Source organism: Cyprinodon tularosa, unplaced genomic scaffold, assembly GCF_016077235.1.
Source record: "Cyprinodon tularosa strain WSP-4 unplaced genomic scaffold, ASM1607723v1 ctg853, whole genome shotgun sequence".
Taxonomy (NCBI): Eukaryota; Metazoa; Chordata; class Actinopteri; order Cyprinodontiformes; family Cyprinodontidae; genus Cyprinodon; species Cyprinodon tularosa.
In genome coordinates this window covers 2,913-20,794 of record NW_024039622.1, presented here as the reverse complement: position 1 = coordinate 20,794, position 17,882 = coordinate 2,913, and the positions used below count along the sequence as shown (strand labels likewise).

Below are 17,882 nucleotides of genomic sequence, written 5' to 3'. Positions count from 1 at the left end.
TCATTGGCTCAGAAGGCTAATTGATGATTAGAAAACCCTTGTGCAATCATGTTCACACATCTGAAAACAGTTTAGCTCGTTACAGAAGCTACAAAACTGACCTTCCTTTGAGCAGATTGAGTTTCTGGAGCATCACATTTGTGGGGTCAATTAAACGTTCAAAATGTCCAGAAAAAGACAACTTTCATCTGAAACTCAACAGTCTATTCTTGTTCTTAGAAATGAAGGCTATTCCATGCGAGAAATTTCTTTTATTATTCCTTTATTTAACCAGGAAAAGTCCCATTGAGATTAACAATCTCTTTTTCAAGGGAGTCCTGGCCAAGACAGCGGCAAAAGATTACATTACAAATTAATTACAGTTTACAATTACATCTATCTATAATTAGAAATTCATAAAACAGTTATAAACCATACAAATTGCTAAAAAAACGGAAGATTTCCTACAACAATGTGTTCTACTTCCTTCAGAGGACAGCACAAACAGGCTCTAACCAGAGTAGAAAAAGAAGTGGGAGGCCGCGTTGCGCAACTGAGCAAGAAGATAAGTACATTAGAGTCTCTAGTTTGAAAAACAGACGCCTCCAGGTCCCCAACTGGCATCTTCATTAAATAGTACCCGCAGTAGCCCGTTTGTGCTGTCCTCTTTAAAGTTAAGACTAGTTTAAAGTTATCTTCATTGAAAAGTACAGTGCTTTTCATTCAAAAATAAGGACATTTCAATGTGATCCCAAACTTTTGAACGGTAGTGTAGTTCATACTACAAATCTTACTTTGGGAAAATGTGGTGAACTCTGTTTTTATAGACTTTTCATTGTTACTATAGGCATATAATAGCCAATAATTACACCATAGATCATTGTAGTGCCACCAAACTCATAGGATACATAGACAACCTAATCTAGTTCGTACTACAACTGTTACTTTTGGAATATGTGCTATACTTTTTTTGTTTTTCATTGTTATTATAAGCAGGCCAGGTGTGCAATCTCTGCAGCAGGAACCACAGCACTGAGCGTTGTGTTCACTGCACAAAGTATACCTGTCACACATGCAGGAAGGACTCACCTTGGGTTTGTAAAAACTGCTAAATGGGACAATTGTAGCTTCATATGTAGAGCTTTTCCTTGGGTGAAATAAATGTTACTCCAGTACTGAAATCATACTCTTTGTCATCTCTAAGCTGAAATGTTGAATGACATGAAAAGGCGAGACAAGACAAGAAACAATTATTCTCTATGTTGTTCTTTCTTTCACATAGTGAGCTTTGCAATATAAATGAGTCTGTTTGTGAATGGACAATATAAATAGGCTCTGCCTTGCCTTGTTGGAAAAGCATGGCTATGACCTGTTCTCAGCTGAGGAACTAGGACCCGTATGATATCTGGTTGTTCAATAGGTTTGCCTAAATAAAAGATTTAGAAAAGACTTATCAAGATATTCCTGGTTTTGTTCTGATGCCAGTTTGTTTCAGCCTTTTTCCAGTCTCATGTAGAAGGGCACGTTTATATCACAGGTTATTTGCATTGCAATAGGGACAGTTAGCAAGGCAGAGTGAATACACAAACTTGAAGAGGGGAGGGGGGCTTGAAGGAAAACTTAAATTCGCTGGGACTTCTATTGATAATCGTAGCCAGGGCACGAAATTTGCTTCCACCAACACTCCTAATGGTCATACCTTTTGAGACTGCTGATTGAAACTGTCAAACTACCTGACAGGTTTTTTTACAGACAGCTGCAGATCCACACAGGAGAACAATTAACTTTTTACATTCTCAGACGATAGTGCCCTGCGGTAATAACCAGGAGTTCAGCAAATAGTTTATCTGTTAAAGAAACTTTGTTCTTTCAGGATTTTAAATGTTTTTTTGTTTTTTTTGTCATCCCTTTTAAATTCCTTTTATTTTATCAGTTGATTTTAATGGACTATCCCTCAAACTCACAAATAATCTGAACAGCATAGTTACAGTCTGTAATAAGATAGAAGATGTCAGACCTGAGCTCTGACTGGAAGAAGAGAGTCCTTCAGAAAAATAAATCCATCCTAAACCAGCCGAACCATGTTCTCAGAGTTTAGTTTATGCTAATTCCCTCACAACAGCACTATGTTGTTCCCAAACAGAAAACTCAAACTCCTTTATTACCTCGGCCATGCAGCTTTTAAACCTTAAATCGGTAACCAAAGATGTTGCTATTGTTTTAATTAATTTATTTCCTCTTTATTTTTAAGTCAGTGGCACTAACAATGTTTCTGGAAGGTGGTTGAATGAGATTGTATCATTTTTCCTTAATTGTTTGCTATTAACCAGAGAGATGCAAACTGAATTTGCGATAAATAAAGTTGATTGATTTTTTTATTCATTCTTTGATTGATGAATTGATTTCTCAGTAAAAAGGATTTTACAATTTGTTAAAATGGTAACAAAAAATAAATGTTTTTCAGCTTCTACAGACTTGCTGTAGAACATCAGCAGCCTTTCAATAAGTTGTCAACCTGGAATCTCTGCTGCTGCTGTCCATGGTGCTGATTAGTCACTTTCATCTTATTATGAACTGAATAAATGATGAAATATGCTGAAATAAGCTCTCATTTAATTGTCATTTTTTAAAAGCTTTCTATCACTACTATTCTAAAAACATTTCTTTTTAAGTATGATTTTAAGGTATTCACAGAGAAATGACCACTGTTGCTAAAACATTACAGAACAAAGAACATCATTTTGCTTCCCAGTTACAGAGTATTCTATTTGCTTAAATGATTTAGAAAACTAAACTGTGATAATGCAGAAAGACATCAGTATTGTGATCTGGTTTCAGATTGAAGTCAAACAAAACATAGAGGTAGAAGAAAGTGTGAGGCCCTCTAGTGGATGTAGTGGAGTATTGCAGGTTCTTGTACAGAGTTCTGGTGTTTCCTGTCACTGTGGGCCTCGCAGCACAGTAGTACACAGCAGAGTCTGCCATTGCAGCAGAGGAGATGGTCATCTTCATTTCTTCTTTGTTTCCTTCAAATGTCATTCTGTCCAGATGTTCTACTTCACCTGTAGGTGAGTGGAACTTCAGAAACTCTGGAGGTTTTCCAGGATATTGTCGATACCAGAACAAATAATAAGCTGAATCTTTGGTGTAACTGCAGGACAGAGTAACAGAGCCGCCCTCTAAAGTGAACTCCTCAGTCTTTGCTGCAGTGAGTTGTTGACATTTTACACCTGAAGGAAGAAATACAATTATAATGGAAAAAAACAAGGATCAACTTGTTCTCTGAAAGACTCCAACTAACCTGTTCCTATAAGCAGAACCAGCAGAGTAAATCCAGATGTGAGCAAAGACAGCATGATGATCAGAGTTAATGTTTGAACTGTGTTGAATGTGGAAGTTTGTGTCTCTTCTATAGTTCAGTAACAGCTCAGCTCCTCCCTGAAGCTCTCAGCTCCTCTTCCTCCTGCTCAGCAGACTAAAATGCTCTTCTTTTTGGCCTTATGTTTGTTTTTTTTAATTTTTAATGAGGCTGTGTCTTTACAGTATATTAAAACCTGCCTTAAACTTTATTAATATTTCACTGTTTTTGTCTCTTGCTTTAAACTATGATTTAGATTAAATGTTAGATATTTAATACAAATTTCTACTTCAAATTCACTCATCATGTGTACTTTCTTAGATCTAAAGTCAGTTCTAAAATCATTGCAGTGTTGTCAAAATCCACAACATCATGAATTTTCAAATTAGGAAAGACATTTTCCCCCTCCAGTGATTCTAATTTCTATTATTTATTTTTCGGGGTTATTATTAGTAAGAAATATAGTAACTGAGTTCATACTTCAGTTGCTGCTCATTGTGTAAAAGCAATACCAAATATGGAATGTGTTTTATATCAGATGTCAGCATCTGTGGTAAATTGTTCCATTTTCTATAATTCTGTTTCACAGCTGCTCCCTTGAGGTCTGGTCACCTGACTTAACTCACCTGTACACTAATGTTATTAGAACAGGAAACTGTTGGGATCTGGAGCCGTACCACCTTCCTCCAGCAGAGTGCGCCGTGCATCCCCAAGATCTGGAACCTTCCAACACACCTGTGGCGCATCCTCTCATCAGAGACCTGCTCTATTTAAGCTGCTGCCAGACCTTGCTTCGACGCTGCAGTGTTGACCTAGTTTGGTTAGCGACCTGAGCCTTGTAACCTGAGAATCTTTGCTATGTCATTGATGAGATCAGATTCTAATTCTTCCTTGTTTTTTGCCTCACAGGAAACCTGTCTCTACCTGAGGCTCTGGATGAGCTTAACCTGCCGTGATTGCCCTTGTGAGCCAAACCTGAAGATTCCTCTGTGGATTCCCCTGCAGCTCTTGGTTAAGAGCTGGAAACTCAGATCAAGGTCTGCCCTCAAAGTCAGAAGCAAGACGCTGAAGCAACTATTGGACTCTGCTGAACAAACAGTCTCTGGACCCATCAGTGCCCTCTCTCTCAAAGAGAAAACCGGACCCCTTCAAGGTATTCATCTGAATATTCAAAGACTCATAACTCATCAGTTCGTTTGCTAATCAAACTATCATCTCTGCAGACTCCAGTGAACCAGCCCCTTACCAGTTCCAGTGCCTGTGCATAATCCTTGTGTTTGTTAATCAATAAACTCTGTTAAACATTTATCCAGCCTCCGTGTGTGTTCTGCATTTTGGGCTAGCTCTGATACCCATCATGACAGAACACTGCGGCCAAACACAAAGCCCAGCAGATCACCTCCGTCGGAGGCTTGAGGAGCAAGACGCTCAGATCCATGGACAATCTCAAACCCTCTGTGAGTTACATACCATGATTGATTATCAAAACCAAATGCTTCAAACATATGCTAGCTACATGGGCAGTGCTAACACCACGTCAGCGGCACGTACAGTTCCGGATCCACTCCCGCCTCTAAGGTAACCAGTTGTGACGTCACCTCCTGAGTTCCGTCCCAGTCTCCCTGAAAAATTCTCAGGTAATCAGAAGGATCGTAAGGGATTTTTGTTTCAATGTTGTCTTATTTTTGAGAACTCTCCTGGCAGTTTCCCTACAGATAAGAAAAAGATAACTTTTATTTTGTCCCAACTCACTGGGCGAGCCCTTGAGTGGGCGGAGGCAAGGTTCACCTCTGAGGCAAGTTTCAGATGTACTTTTTCTGAATTTGTTTCAGAATTTTCCCAGGTGTTTAATCAAGACTCTGATCAAACTATTGACTCTCGAGCTCTGCTGAATTTGAAACAGGGAAATTCCACAGTGGCGGAGTTTTCCATCGACTTCCGGTCAAAGCCGCAGCCTCTGGATGGAACAAATGTGCTCTCAAAAGTGCATATTTTAAGGCACTGAATGACAATATCAAGGATGAACTAGCTACTCTCGACAAACCTGCTAGTTTGGAGGATTTAATCCGCCTAACCATCAGGTTGGATAACAGACTCCGAACTAGAAACAGCTCAAGACAAAGAAGTCTACATTTTTCTGTGTCAGCCCCTGCAATGAATAATGCTTCTGTTTTTTCTGGATCCACAGAACCCGTTTCCAAGCCAAGGCCTAAAACCCAGTCTCTATCTATGCCTGTCCAAGTCTCACTCTGATGGTACGGAAGCCGAACCCATGCAAGTTGGACACACAAGGCTAACCCCTGAGGAAAGACTAAGACATTTCAGGGGCAAATTGTGCATCTACTGTGGTGAGTCTGGCCATTTCATTGCTTCATGCCCAGCTAAGTCAAAAGCCGGGGACTCCTCAGTTCCTCTGACGGGCCATTTGAAAACTGAAAAGTCTCCTCATTTGATGCTTCCAGCCACTCTGTTTTTCTCAAACCAGAATCTCACCTGATCTGCTTTTATTGACTCTGGCTGTGAGCGTAATCTTATTGACTCTAACCTGGTCCTGCAGTTACAGATTGAGACAGTCCCGTTAGCCAAGCCACTCAGTGTCTCTGCTATTGATGCAAAGAGACTCCATCAAGTTACCCATCAAACGCAACCTCTTGAGCTGTTGATCTCCGGAAATCATCGTGAGACGTTAACCTTTTTTGTTTTTCCCTCTACATGTTCTCCCTTGGTGCTTGGTTTCGAGTGGTTGGAACGACATAACCCCCATATCAACTGGGCTGAACGCCACATTGAGTCTTGGTCAACTTCCTGCCATGAAACATGTCTCCGTTCTGCAGGTCCCGCTGTTCAGTCCCCTAGAGGTAGGGGGGAGATGGACTCTCCTGACCTTTCTTCTGTCCCTTCCCAGTACCATGATCTGGCTCCTGTCTTCAGTAAGGTCAGTGCTATGTCCCTTCCACCTCACAGACCATATGACTGTGCCATTGAGTTATTACCAGGTGCTCCCCTGCCCAGCAGTAGACTTTATAACATCTCCAAGCCTGAACGTGAAACCATGGAAAAATACATTAACGAGTCTCTAGCTGCTGGGATAATCCATCCATCTTCTTCTCCTCTGGGTGCTGGTTTCTTTTTTGTGGGCAAAAAGGATGGTTCCTTAAGACCTTGTATAGACTACAGAGGCCTGAACCAAATAACTGTCAAAAATAAATGCCCACTTCCGTTACTAGCATCAGCATTTGAACCTGTTCAAGGGGCTACTGTCTTCACCAAGCTTGACTTAAGAAATGCTTATCACCTTCTCAGGATTAGAGAAGGTGACGAATGGAAGACAGCCTTTAAGACCCCTTTGGGCCAATTTGAGTATCTGGTTATGCCTTTTGGTCTCACAAACGCTCCTGCATGTTTTCAAGCACTCGTCAATGATGTCCTCAGAGACTTTTTGAATATTTTTGTGTTTGTTTACATTGACGACATTTTGATCTACTCCACGAACCTTTCTGAGCATAAGAAACATGTCCGCATGGTCCTTCAAAGGCTGTTGTAAAATAAACTTTTTGTAAAGGCTGAAAAATGCGAGTTTCACCAACCATCTGTCACCTTTTTAGGGTTTGTGCTCGAGGACGGGCAGGTTAAGCCATCCGAAGTCAAGATAAAGGCAGTTTTGGACTGGTCGACACCTGAAAACCGCAAACAGCTGCAGAGATTCCTGGGTTTTGCTAACTTCTACCGACGTTTCATCAGGAATTACAGTCAGACAGCTTTACCTCTCACAACTCTAACCTCAGTGAAAAGGACTTTTCAATGGACACCTGAAGCGCAAAACGCCTTTGATAAATTAAAAACCCTGTTTTCTAGGGCTCCTGTTTTGATCCAGCCAGATCCTGCCAAACAATTTATCCTGGAAGTGAACGCCTCTGACTCTGGTGTTGTTGCAGTTTTATCCCAACAACTTGACTCTGATCAAAGGATTCACCCACCCCTGTGCATTTTTCTCTCGTAGACTCTCACCGGCTGAACAGAACTACGATGTTGGGGATCGAGAACTTTTAGCCATCAAACTCGCCTTGGAGGAGTGGAGACACTGGCTCGAGGGGGCCGAACACCCAGTCTTGGTTTGGACCGATCAAAAGAACCTAGCTTATCTCCAGTCAGCCAAACAGGCAAACCCACGTCAATCCAGATGGTCTCTATTTTTCTCTCGGTTCAATCTCATATTCTCTTACAGACCTGGTTCCAAGAACATCAAACCCGATTTTCTCTCTCGTCTATACTCTGCTGATCAACCCGAGACACCTGAACCTGTTCTTCCTGCCTCCTGTACTGTTGGAGTGGTTTCCTGGGAGATCACTGATCTCATAAACTCTGCCCTAGCTTCTGAACCTGACCCAGGTAACGGTCCTCCTAACAGAACCTATGTCCCTTCATCTGTCAGATCCCGCCTAATTCAAGGGATGCACACAGCCAAGTTTTCCGCTCAACCGGGGGTGAGCTGAACTATCGCCCTGATTTCTAGACGTTTCTGGTGGCCTACCCTGCACAAGGATGTTAAGGAGTACGTACTGGCTTGTTCCATCTGCACCAGAAACAAAACCTCACATCAACTGCCTTCTGGTCTGTTGCATCCTCTTCCTGTTCCAACCCGTCCCTGGTCTCACATCGCCATCGATTTTGTCACTGGTCTCCCGATCTCCAGAGGTATGTCCACTATCTTAACCATCGTCGACCGATTTTCCAAGTCATGTCATCTGATTCCTCTCAGGAAACTTCCCACGGCCTTCCAAACAGCACAGCTTCTGGTGAAGCATGTATTCCGGCTCCATGGAATCCCACAAGAAATACTCTCCGACCGCAGACCACAGTTTATCTCCCAAGTTTGGAAGGCCTTTTGCTCAGCTCTGAATTGTAAGTCGTCACTTACTTCTGGTTACCATCCACAGTCCAACGGTCAGACAGAAAGAATGAACCAACAGCTTGAATCCACTCTCCGCTGCCTGACCTCCAACAACCCCACTGACTGGAGTCAGTACCTAACTTGGATGAATATGCCCAAAATTCACTCAAGTCTGCTTCCACTGGTCTATATCCATTTCAGGTTAGTCTCGGTTATCAGCCTCTTCTTTTTCCTGCAGACGAGAGAGAGATTTCGGTCCGTTCAGTCAACCACCACATCCGTCACTGTCAGAAGATCTGGAAAGACACCATCGCCACCCTCAACCATTCATCTGTGTCCACGAAACGCTTCGCGGACTCCAAGAGACGCCCAGCCCCCGAGTACGTCATTGGCCAAGAGGTATGGCTCTCCACACGAGACATCCCCCTCAAGGGAATGTCTCGAAAACTGTCCCCTCGATTCATTGGTCCCTACAAGGTTGCTCAGATAATAAACCCCTCTGCCGTACGTGTTCACCTTCCTCCGAGTCTCCGGATCCATCCCACGTTCCATGTCTCCCAGATTAAGCCTGTTGTTTCTAGCCCCCTGTGCTCTCCACCCGCCCTGGATATCGATGGACATCCTGCCTTCACCGTCCGCCGGATCGTGGACTCCCGTCGGCGAGGTCGTGGCTCGCAGTACCTCGTCGATTGGGAGGGCTACAGTCCGGAGGTTTGCACATGGGTGCCTGGCTCTTACATCCTCGACCCTTCACTAATCGAGGAGTATGAGAGCTCCCTCCCGTCGACGTCTTCTGGACCGCCAAGAGGCGGTTGTTGAGGGGGGGTACTGTTGGGATCTGGAGCCGTACCACCTTCCTCCAGCAGAGTGCGCCGTGGGTCCCCAAGAGCTGGAACCTTCCAACACACCTGAGGCGCATCCTCTCATCAGAGACCTGCTCTATTTAACCAGCTGCCAGACCTTGCTTCGACGCTGCAGTGTTGACCTAGTTTGGTTAGCGACCTGAGCCTTGAACCTGAGAATCTTTGCTATCTCATTGATGAGATCAGATTCTAATTCTTCCTTGTTTTTTGCCTCACAGGAAACCTGTCTCTACCTGAGGCTCTGGATGAGCTTAACCTACCGTGATTGCCCTTGTGAGCCAAACCTGAAGATTCCTCTGTGGATTCCCCTGCAGCTCTTGGTTAAGAGCTGGAAACTCAGATCAAGGTCTGCCCTCAAAGTCAGAAGCAAGACGCTGAAGCAACTATTGGACTCTGCTGAACTAACAGTCTCTGGAGCCATCAGTGCCCTCTCTCTCAAAGAGAAAACCGGACTCCTTCAAGGTAATCTAACTAATCAAACTATCATCTCTGCAGACTCCAGTGAACCAGCCCCTGACCAGTTCCAGTGCCTGTGCATAATCCTTGTGTTTGTTCATCAATAAACTCTGTTAAACTTTTATCCAGCCTCCGTGTGTGTTCTGAATTTTGGGCTAGCTCTGATACCCATCATGACAGAAACTTTACAATGAAGCGAGCTGAACATAGCTGGATTACTCCCATCCTATCCAGTTTAACCAATCCACATCAATGACAGGATCAGCGGTACCACCAAGCTGGTTATAAACTAGCTAACTCAACCCAGCTTTGACTGCAGCTTTTAGATGCATCCCTGTTACATCACAGCTGAATCAAATGACTGAATTACCTTTTCAGAATGTCATCAAGTTTGTAAAGACCTGGTAACAAACCATTCATTTAGTTAAGCTGTGTTGGAGCAGGTATGCATCTAAAACATGCAGGACAGTAGATCTTGAGGACCAGAGTTGGAGACCACTGGTGTAGAAGATCAGTGGTCTGACAGCAGGACAGAACTGGACTGAAACACATCTAGATGGTGGAACAGAACTTTATCCATGGTGCTGATGTCCTGCAGAGGCTGCACCTCCAACCTGGAGCCTCCATCATCCCTCCTTTATGATCTAAACCAGGAGTCACCAACATGGTGACCGCGGGCACCAAGGGGCCTCTCATGGACCACAATGGGGTGCCCTCAGACTTGTAAAAAAAGAACAATTTAACAAGTTTGAAATTTTCTTCTCTTTTCTTTCTCTCCTTTCAGTCATAGCTATTGACAAATTTATAAATCCTTTCAAAATGACAATGTCTTAAATATAATTAGAACTTATATAAAAAGAAACAATAAAAATGTTTATAATGTATAATGTAATGAGATTTATTTTGAACATGATACAAATATAAAAAAAAAATAAAATAGTCCACAGTAACAAGAAGTGCATAAAAAAGAAGAGAAAAATACAGATATTTGTTTCCATTAACATATCATGCTCAAAAATGGGGTAAGAAGAAGTGAAAACTTATTAACTCCTACCCCCTAAACACATAAAAACTTACAGTCCTACTGTTATAAAAAAAAAAGAAAAAAATCAAAGTCAAGTGAAAGTCAAAGTGGCAGTCAGCAGTTACTAATATTTACCTATAACATTTCCCTTTTTATGCTGGTTTGTCTTTTCAAACCCCTTACACCAAGTTGTTATCTGTAATACACACATTTTTGCTTTCTCATTTTTGCTTTCTCTCACATAATGAAGTTTAGGTGAACACTGACCCTTGCTGTGCATGGATTAGTATTGTTGGCCCTTCCTATAACTCAGTACCCTTGAAGTGGCCCTCAGCCTTAAAAAGGTTGGCGACCCCTGATCTAAACCTTCTCATCATAAAGAGTTCAATGATGCAGCAAACACTCTGATGTCTGCTTTATTCTCAGCTGCACAAACAATCAGACTGAATCCTAACAAACCATAGAGGAGGAACAGTGTGTGAGGCCCTCTAGTGGATGTTGTGGAGTATTGCAGGTTATTGTACAGAGTTCTGGTGTTTCCTGTCACTGTGGGCCTCACAGCACAGTAGTACACAGCAGAGTCAGTCACTGCTGCAGAGGAGATCAGCAGGTCCATGTGGGCTTCAGTTCTTCTTACTCTACCAGAGAGTCTAGGAACAGGATCCTTCTGCATTTCTTCAAAACCCGTATTGACGGTGAGGAACTCTGGATGTTTTCCTGGATATTGTCGATACCAGAAGAAATAATCAGCTGCTGTGTAATTGCAGGACAGAGTAACAGAGCTGCCTTCTGAACTGGACTCTCTATTTTTGACTGGAGTAACTTTTTGACAGCTGATTCCTGAAGGAAGAGAAAATGGGAAATTATTTACTTACAAAACGTTCGAAGGTAATTACCACTTTAAATGTTCGTGATTAATATTTTCTACACAGAAAGATAAATCTGACCTGTTAGAAAGGAGGCAATGAGGAGAGGAAGTCCATAATATTCCATGTTAATCAGTTAATGTTTGTGCTGAAATGTGCTGGATGTGGAAGTCTGTGTTTCTTCTAGTTCAGCAACAGCTCAGCTCCTCCCTCAGTCATTCTGCATCTTCCTTCTTCTCTGGTAAATAAAGAACGAAGTGAAACTTTATTATAGTTGGAAATTTAGTACAAAAAGAGAAGTCAGTGAGACTGATATACCTGGAAATATCAAATTAATGTTTGTTTTTGAATTTTGTCCGACAGATCTAGTTTGGTTCCAACTTGTAAACATACTGCTCCAATATTCTGGGAGATTTAAGGCAGACCTTAATGTTTATTTTATTGGAAACACTTCTATCTTCCAACTCTACACCTTAGTCCAGACATGAGGAGGAGACAGCAGACTGATGTCAACTAGAACCCAACCAGAACCTGTTGGATGTTCCAGCAGCTGCTTCCGTTTTACTCTCAGACCTTTGGCAGTCCATTGACCAGTTACTGTCTTTTCAGCAGTTTTAGAGAAATAAAAAAATTTTCTTCTGCATTACAAATTTAACCAGTGTTCCCTGGATACCGACATGTCAGCTACAAGTGTAATGACTGGTAAGTCTGTCATCAGTGAACAAAAATGTACTTTATAATTGCAGAATTGCATAGTACTTAAGACTAGAAATCCCAGAGATAAGAGAATTTTCTTCACCCTCCAGTACCCCCAAAAGTACTTCACAAATCATGAATCCCTTTTCAGATGTAAATACACCATTAGCACTGTCATTGGAGAACCATTCCAACCCCTTCAGTTTCGGTTTCAGCTCATCTACACTACCGTTCCAAAGTTTGGGGTAACACTAGAATGTCATTAATTTTGAAGGAAAAGCGCTGTACTTTTCAATGAAGATAACTTTAAACTAGTCTGAACTTTAAAGAAATACACTCTTTAATGGGGTAAATGACTGTTCTAGCTGCAAATGTCTGGTTGTTGGTGCAATATCTACATAGATGTATAGAGGCCCATTTTTCAGCAACTATCCCTCCAGTGTTCTAATGGTACAATGTGTTTGCTCATTGGCTCAGAAGGCTAATTGATGATTAGAAAAGCCTTGTGCAATCATGTTCACACATCTGAAAACAGTTTAGCTCGTTACAGAAGCTACAAAACTGACCTTCCTTTGAGCAGATTGAGTTTCTGGAGCATCACACTTGTGGGGTCAATTAAACGCTCAAAATGGCCAGAAAAAGAGAACTTTCATCTGAAACTCTACAGTCTATTCTTGTTCTTAGAAATGAAGGCTATTCCATACAAGATTTTTTTTTTATTATTCCTTTATTTAACCAGGAAAAGTCCCATTGAGATTAACAATCGCTTTTTTCAAGGGAGTCCTGGCCAGCACAGCGGCAAAAGATTACATTACAAATTAATTACAGTTTACAATTACATCTATCTATAATTAGAAATTCATAAAACAGTTACAAACCATACAAATTGCTAAGAAACGGAAGATTTCCTTCAACAGTGTGTACTACTCCCTTCAGAGGACAGCACAAACAGGCTCCAACCAGAGTAGAAAAAGAAGTGGGAGGCCGCGTTGCGCAACTGAGCAAGAAGATAAGTACATTAGAGTCTCTAGTTTGAAAAACAGACGCCTCCAGGTCCCCAACTGGCATCTTCATTAAATAGTACCTGCAGTAGCCCGTTTGTGCTGTCCTCTTTAAAGTTAAGACTAGTTTAAAGTTATCTTCATTGAAAAGTACAGTGCTTTTCATTCAGAAATAAGGACATTTCAATGTGATCCCAAACTTTTGAACGGTAGTGTAGTTCATACTACAAATCTTACTTTGGGAAAATGTGGTGAACTCTATTTTTATAGACTTTTCTGTTGGGAGCTGGAGAAAATACCATTTTTCTCCAGCAGAGTCCGCCGTGGATCCTCTGAGGGAGCCTCCTGCACAGGTGCAGCTCATCAAGACCATCAGAGGATCCACTACTTAAGCTGCCTTCAGACCTTACCTCAACGCCGCAGTGTTGTTCCAGTTGGTCAGCGCTAAAGCCTTGATCTCAGTGATTTTTCCATGTCCTTAATCCCGAGTCAGATTCTAACATTTGTCTCTGTGCCTCTAGGTGACTCGTGCTTCCTCCGTGAAAGCTCTGGAAGAGCTAACCTGCCGAGCCGACCCTCCGAGCCAAACCCTGAAGATTCGCAGTCAACCTCTAAGCAGCTCTGGGCAAGAGCTAGGAAACCCAAGCCAAGGTCTGTTCTAATAAGACGTGAGACGCTGAAGCAGCTAACGGACTCTGCTAACACATCCTTCTCCAGAACCAACAGTGACTCTCCCAAGGAGAACCTCAAGAACCCTCAAGGTACTATCAGAGCACCATTGGAAACCTAAACCCCGTCAACAGTCCTTAACTGTGTTGTCTCTCACGCAGACTCCGGTGAAACCAGATTCCAGGCCCAAACCAGTCATCTGCATATTACGTGCTTGTGCAAATAAACTTGTTAAACTTTTCATCCTGTGTCCGTCAGTGGTGTTCTGCATCTTTGGGTCTCCATTAGAGAACCGATCATGACAGAACACTGCGGCCAAACTCAAGGCCCAGCAGATCACCTCACCCGTCGTTTGGACGAGCAGGAAGCTCTTCTCCAAGGTCAAACCCAAACGCTTCGTGAGTTATACCATCTTGTTGGTTCACATAATCAAATGCTACAGAGTTGCTCTAACTTTCTGAATGGAGCTAACGCTACTTCTGCACAGCAACCATTTCCGGGTCCAGTTCCTCCCCCGAGGTCACAACCTGTGACGTCATCAGAGTTCCGGCCCAGTCTCCCAGAAAAATTCTCTGGTAACATCAAAGATTGTAAGGGTTTTTTATTCCAGTGCCGGCTGATTTTTCTGAACTCTCCTAGTTGTTTTTCTTCAGACCACAAGAAGATATCGTTCATCCTCTCTCAGTTAACAGGAAGAGCTTTAGATTGGGCTCAGGCAAGATTTGCCATCGACGACGGTGTAAATTGCCGTTTTTCTGACTTTATTGCTGAATTTTCCCAGGTATTTAACCAGGAGACGGACCAAACGATCGATTCCAGAGCTCTTTTCAACCTTAAACAAGGTAATTCTTCTGTGGCTGATTTCTCAATCAACTTCCGGGTTAAAGCGGCAGCTTCCGGATGGAACCAGAGCGCTCTAAAGGGAGCATTTTTCATGGCTCTAAATGAACAAATCAAGGATGAACTTGCTACCCTCGATGAACCAGCTTCCCTTGACGATTTTATTCGTCTCGCCATCAGATTAGATAACAGAATTCGAGCCAGAAACACCTCCAAGAAGCAAAGTAATTTTTCCTCTGCCACTCATAACATGGCTGTTCTCTCTCCCTCTACAGAGCAGATGTCCACACAGAGTTCTAAGCCACAGACTCTATCTTTGCCTGTTCAGGCCTCTCATTCAGGCGAAAGGGATAATGAGCCTATGCAGGTGAGACACACTAGGCTTTCTCCTGAGGAGAGACAGAGGCGTTTTCTTGGAAAACTTTGCATATACTGTGGTGAGAGTGGTCACTTTATCGCCTCCTGCCCGGCAAAATCAAAAGCCGGGGCCCGCCAGAGGATATGAGGAGTCTGGCGGGCCATATAAATTCAAGTAAATCTCCTCGACTTTTGCTGCCAGCTACTTTGTTCTGTAATAACCAGAGTCTCTCTTTCTCCGCCTTCATCGACTCAGGCTGTGAGCGCAATCTAATCGACTCTGAGCTCGTCCAGCAGCTTCAGATTAAAACCATTCCCCTGTCTCAGCCTCTCAGTGTGTCTGCCATAGACGGAAAGAGACTCCATCGTGTTACCCACCAAACCCAGCCCCTCGAGCTACTTCTGTCAGGTAACCACCGAGAAACTATCACCTTTTTTGTGTTTCCTTCTGCATGTTCCCCCCTGGTCCTCGGATTCGAGTGGTTGGAGAAGCATAACCCTCACATAAATTGGACCAAACGTCTCCTGGAATCTTGGTCTACTACGTGCCACGAAACATGCCTTCGTTCTGCTGCCCCGATGGCGGGGCCTCCTAGAGGTGGGGGGGAGATGGACTCTCCTGACCTTTCTTCTGTTCCCTCTGAGTATCACGACTTAGCCCCCGTTTTCAGTAAGGTCAGTGCGACGTCCCTACCTCCACATAGACCCTACGATTGTGCCATAGAACTTTTACCCGGTGCTCCTCTTCCAAGCAGCAGACTGTATAATATTTCCAAACCAGAAAGAGAGACTATGGAGAAATACATCAACGAATCATTGGCTGCTGGAATAATCCGTCCTTCATCCTCTCCTCTGGGCGCCGGTTTCTTCTTCGTGGGCAAGAAGGATGGTTCTCTGAGGCCATGCATTGACTATCGAGGTTTGAACCAAATAACTATTAAAAACAAATACCCACTGCCTCTTCTCGCCTCAGCTTTTGAACCAGTGCAGGGTGCAACTGTCTTTACTAAGCTGGATTTAAGAAATGCTTATCACCTCCTCAGAATTCGAGAGGGTGATGAATGGAAGACAGCCTTTAAGACACCCTTGGGCCAGTTTGAGTACCTGGTGATGCCCTTTGGTTTGACTAACGCCCCAGCCTGTTTCCAAGCCCTTGTGAATGATGTTCTCAGAGATTTCCTCAACGTATTTGTGTTTGTTTACATTGATGACATTCTCATTTATTCCAAGGATCTCCATGAACACAAGAGACACGTCCATCTCGTTCTACAGAGACTACTGGAGAATAAGCTGTTCGTGAAAGCCGAGAAATGTGAATTTCATCAGTCTTCAGTCACCTTTCTGGGGTTTGTGCTCGAGGGCGGCCAGGTAAAACCTTCTGAGGACAAGATCAAGGCAGTCCTAGATTGGCCAGTACCTGAGAATCGAAAGCAATTAAAGAGGTTTTTAGGGTTTGCTAACTTCTATCGCCGCTTCATCAGGAACTATAGCCAAACCGCCCTGCCATTAACCTCACTAACTTCTTCCAAACGAGTTTTTCAGTGGACTCCCGAGGCCCAAGCTGCATTCGAGAAATTGAAATCCATGTTTTCCAGAGCACCCGTGCTAATTCAACCTGATCCTTCGAGACAATTCATCCTTGAGGTGGACGCTTCAGATTCCGGTGTTGGAGCTGTTCTCTCCCAAAAAGACGACTCAGATCAAAGAATACACCCTTGTGCCTATTTTTCCCGTAAGCTCTCCTCTGCTGAACAAAATTACGATGTGGGTGATCGTGAGCTCCTGGCAATCAAACTGGCGTTGGAGGAATGGAGGCATTGGCTGGAGGGAGCTGAGCATCCGGTCCTTGTGTGGACTGATCACAAAAATCTGGCTCATATCCAGTCAATCAAACAAGCTAACCCTCGCCAATCCAGGTGGTCCATCTTTTTCTCCAGATTCAACCTCATTATCACCTACAGACCCGGATCCAAGAACGTGAAGCCCGAACAATGTTTTCATCCAGTAATTATGATTGTAACATTTCACATAAAACTATTCAGTGATCTATGCTTGCAACATTTCACATTGAACTCGGGTGCTCAAAGTTTCAGTAAATCATTACATTAGTACTGCTCAGGGTGTGTGTGTGTGTGTTAAAACCTATAGCTCCCGTTATCACATTTTGTTTAACTAAGCTGGGTACATCTGCGCCAATGTTCCACCAACCGGCCTTATCTTGACTTTTCTGCTGCTTCTGAGGCCTAAATGACCTTGGCCATCTGCCCTTCTGTTGCTGTACTCAGAACATTATTGATCCCAACCATCTGCTGTGCTCAGAATTCCATCTTTCCTTAGAAACCTTCCCTTGCAAAAGCTGCTCTTTAGGATTATTCATTAACAGTCTACTTCTGCAAAGGTGCACTATCTAATCAGCCTTATTTGTAAAGCTGTACTGCTCGCAGCTCAGACCTTTCCATGTTAAAATGGTTAGGCCTTTAAACTAAGCCCTTTATTCAATGTAAAAGATGACATGTATACAACTTTAATCATATAACTTTAATCATAGGTGCACACTAATTCTCTACATTATCCCCCCTTTGATCCTAGAAGGATCAATACTACGTGAAACTACTCAAAATACCATAAGTGTAAAATGTCAAAAGTACCTACTATTCATACGCATGCACATCAAACTAGAAGTAAGTCAAACCTACATTAAATCAATCCTACATCATATGTCAAACTAGGAATAAATCTAACCTACCTCACAAGACTATAGTGATCAATATAAGAGGTCATGAGTATATAGGGACAGCTTAATCAAAGAGGGATCCCCCTCTTGGCTCACTTATGAGGATTTCCCCCTGTTGCTTACTTTTTTTGTAGAAGGATTTTCTAAC

General features: G+C 42.9%; 1 gene segment (V, D, J or C); it reads right to left on the bottom strand.

Annotated features, from left to right (window-relative positions):
* Positions 1 to 10,939: 10,939 nt before the first annotated feature.
* LOC119775162 lies at positions 10,940 to 11,593 on the bottom strand. The segment is given in 2 exon segments: positions 10,940 to 11,411; positions 11,519 to 11,593. Coding segments are annotated over 2 exon segments (513 nt in total).
* Positions 11,594 to 17,882: the final 6,289 nt, after the last annotated feature.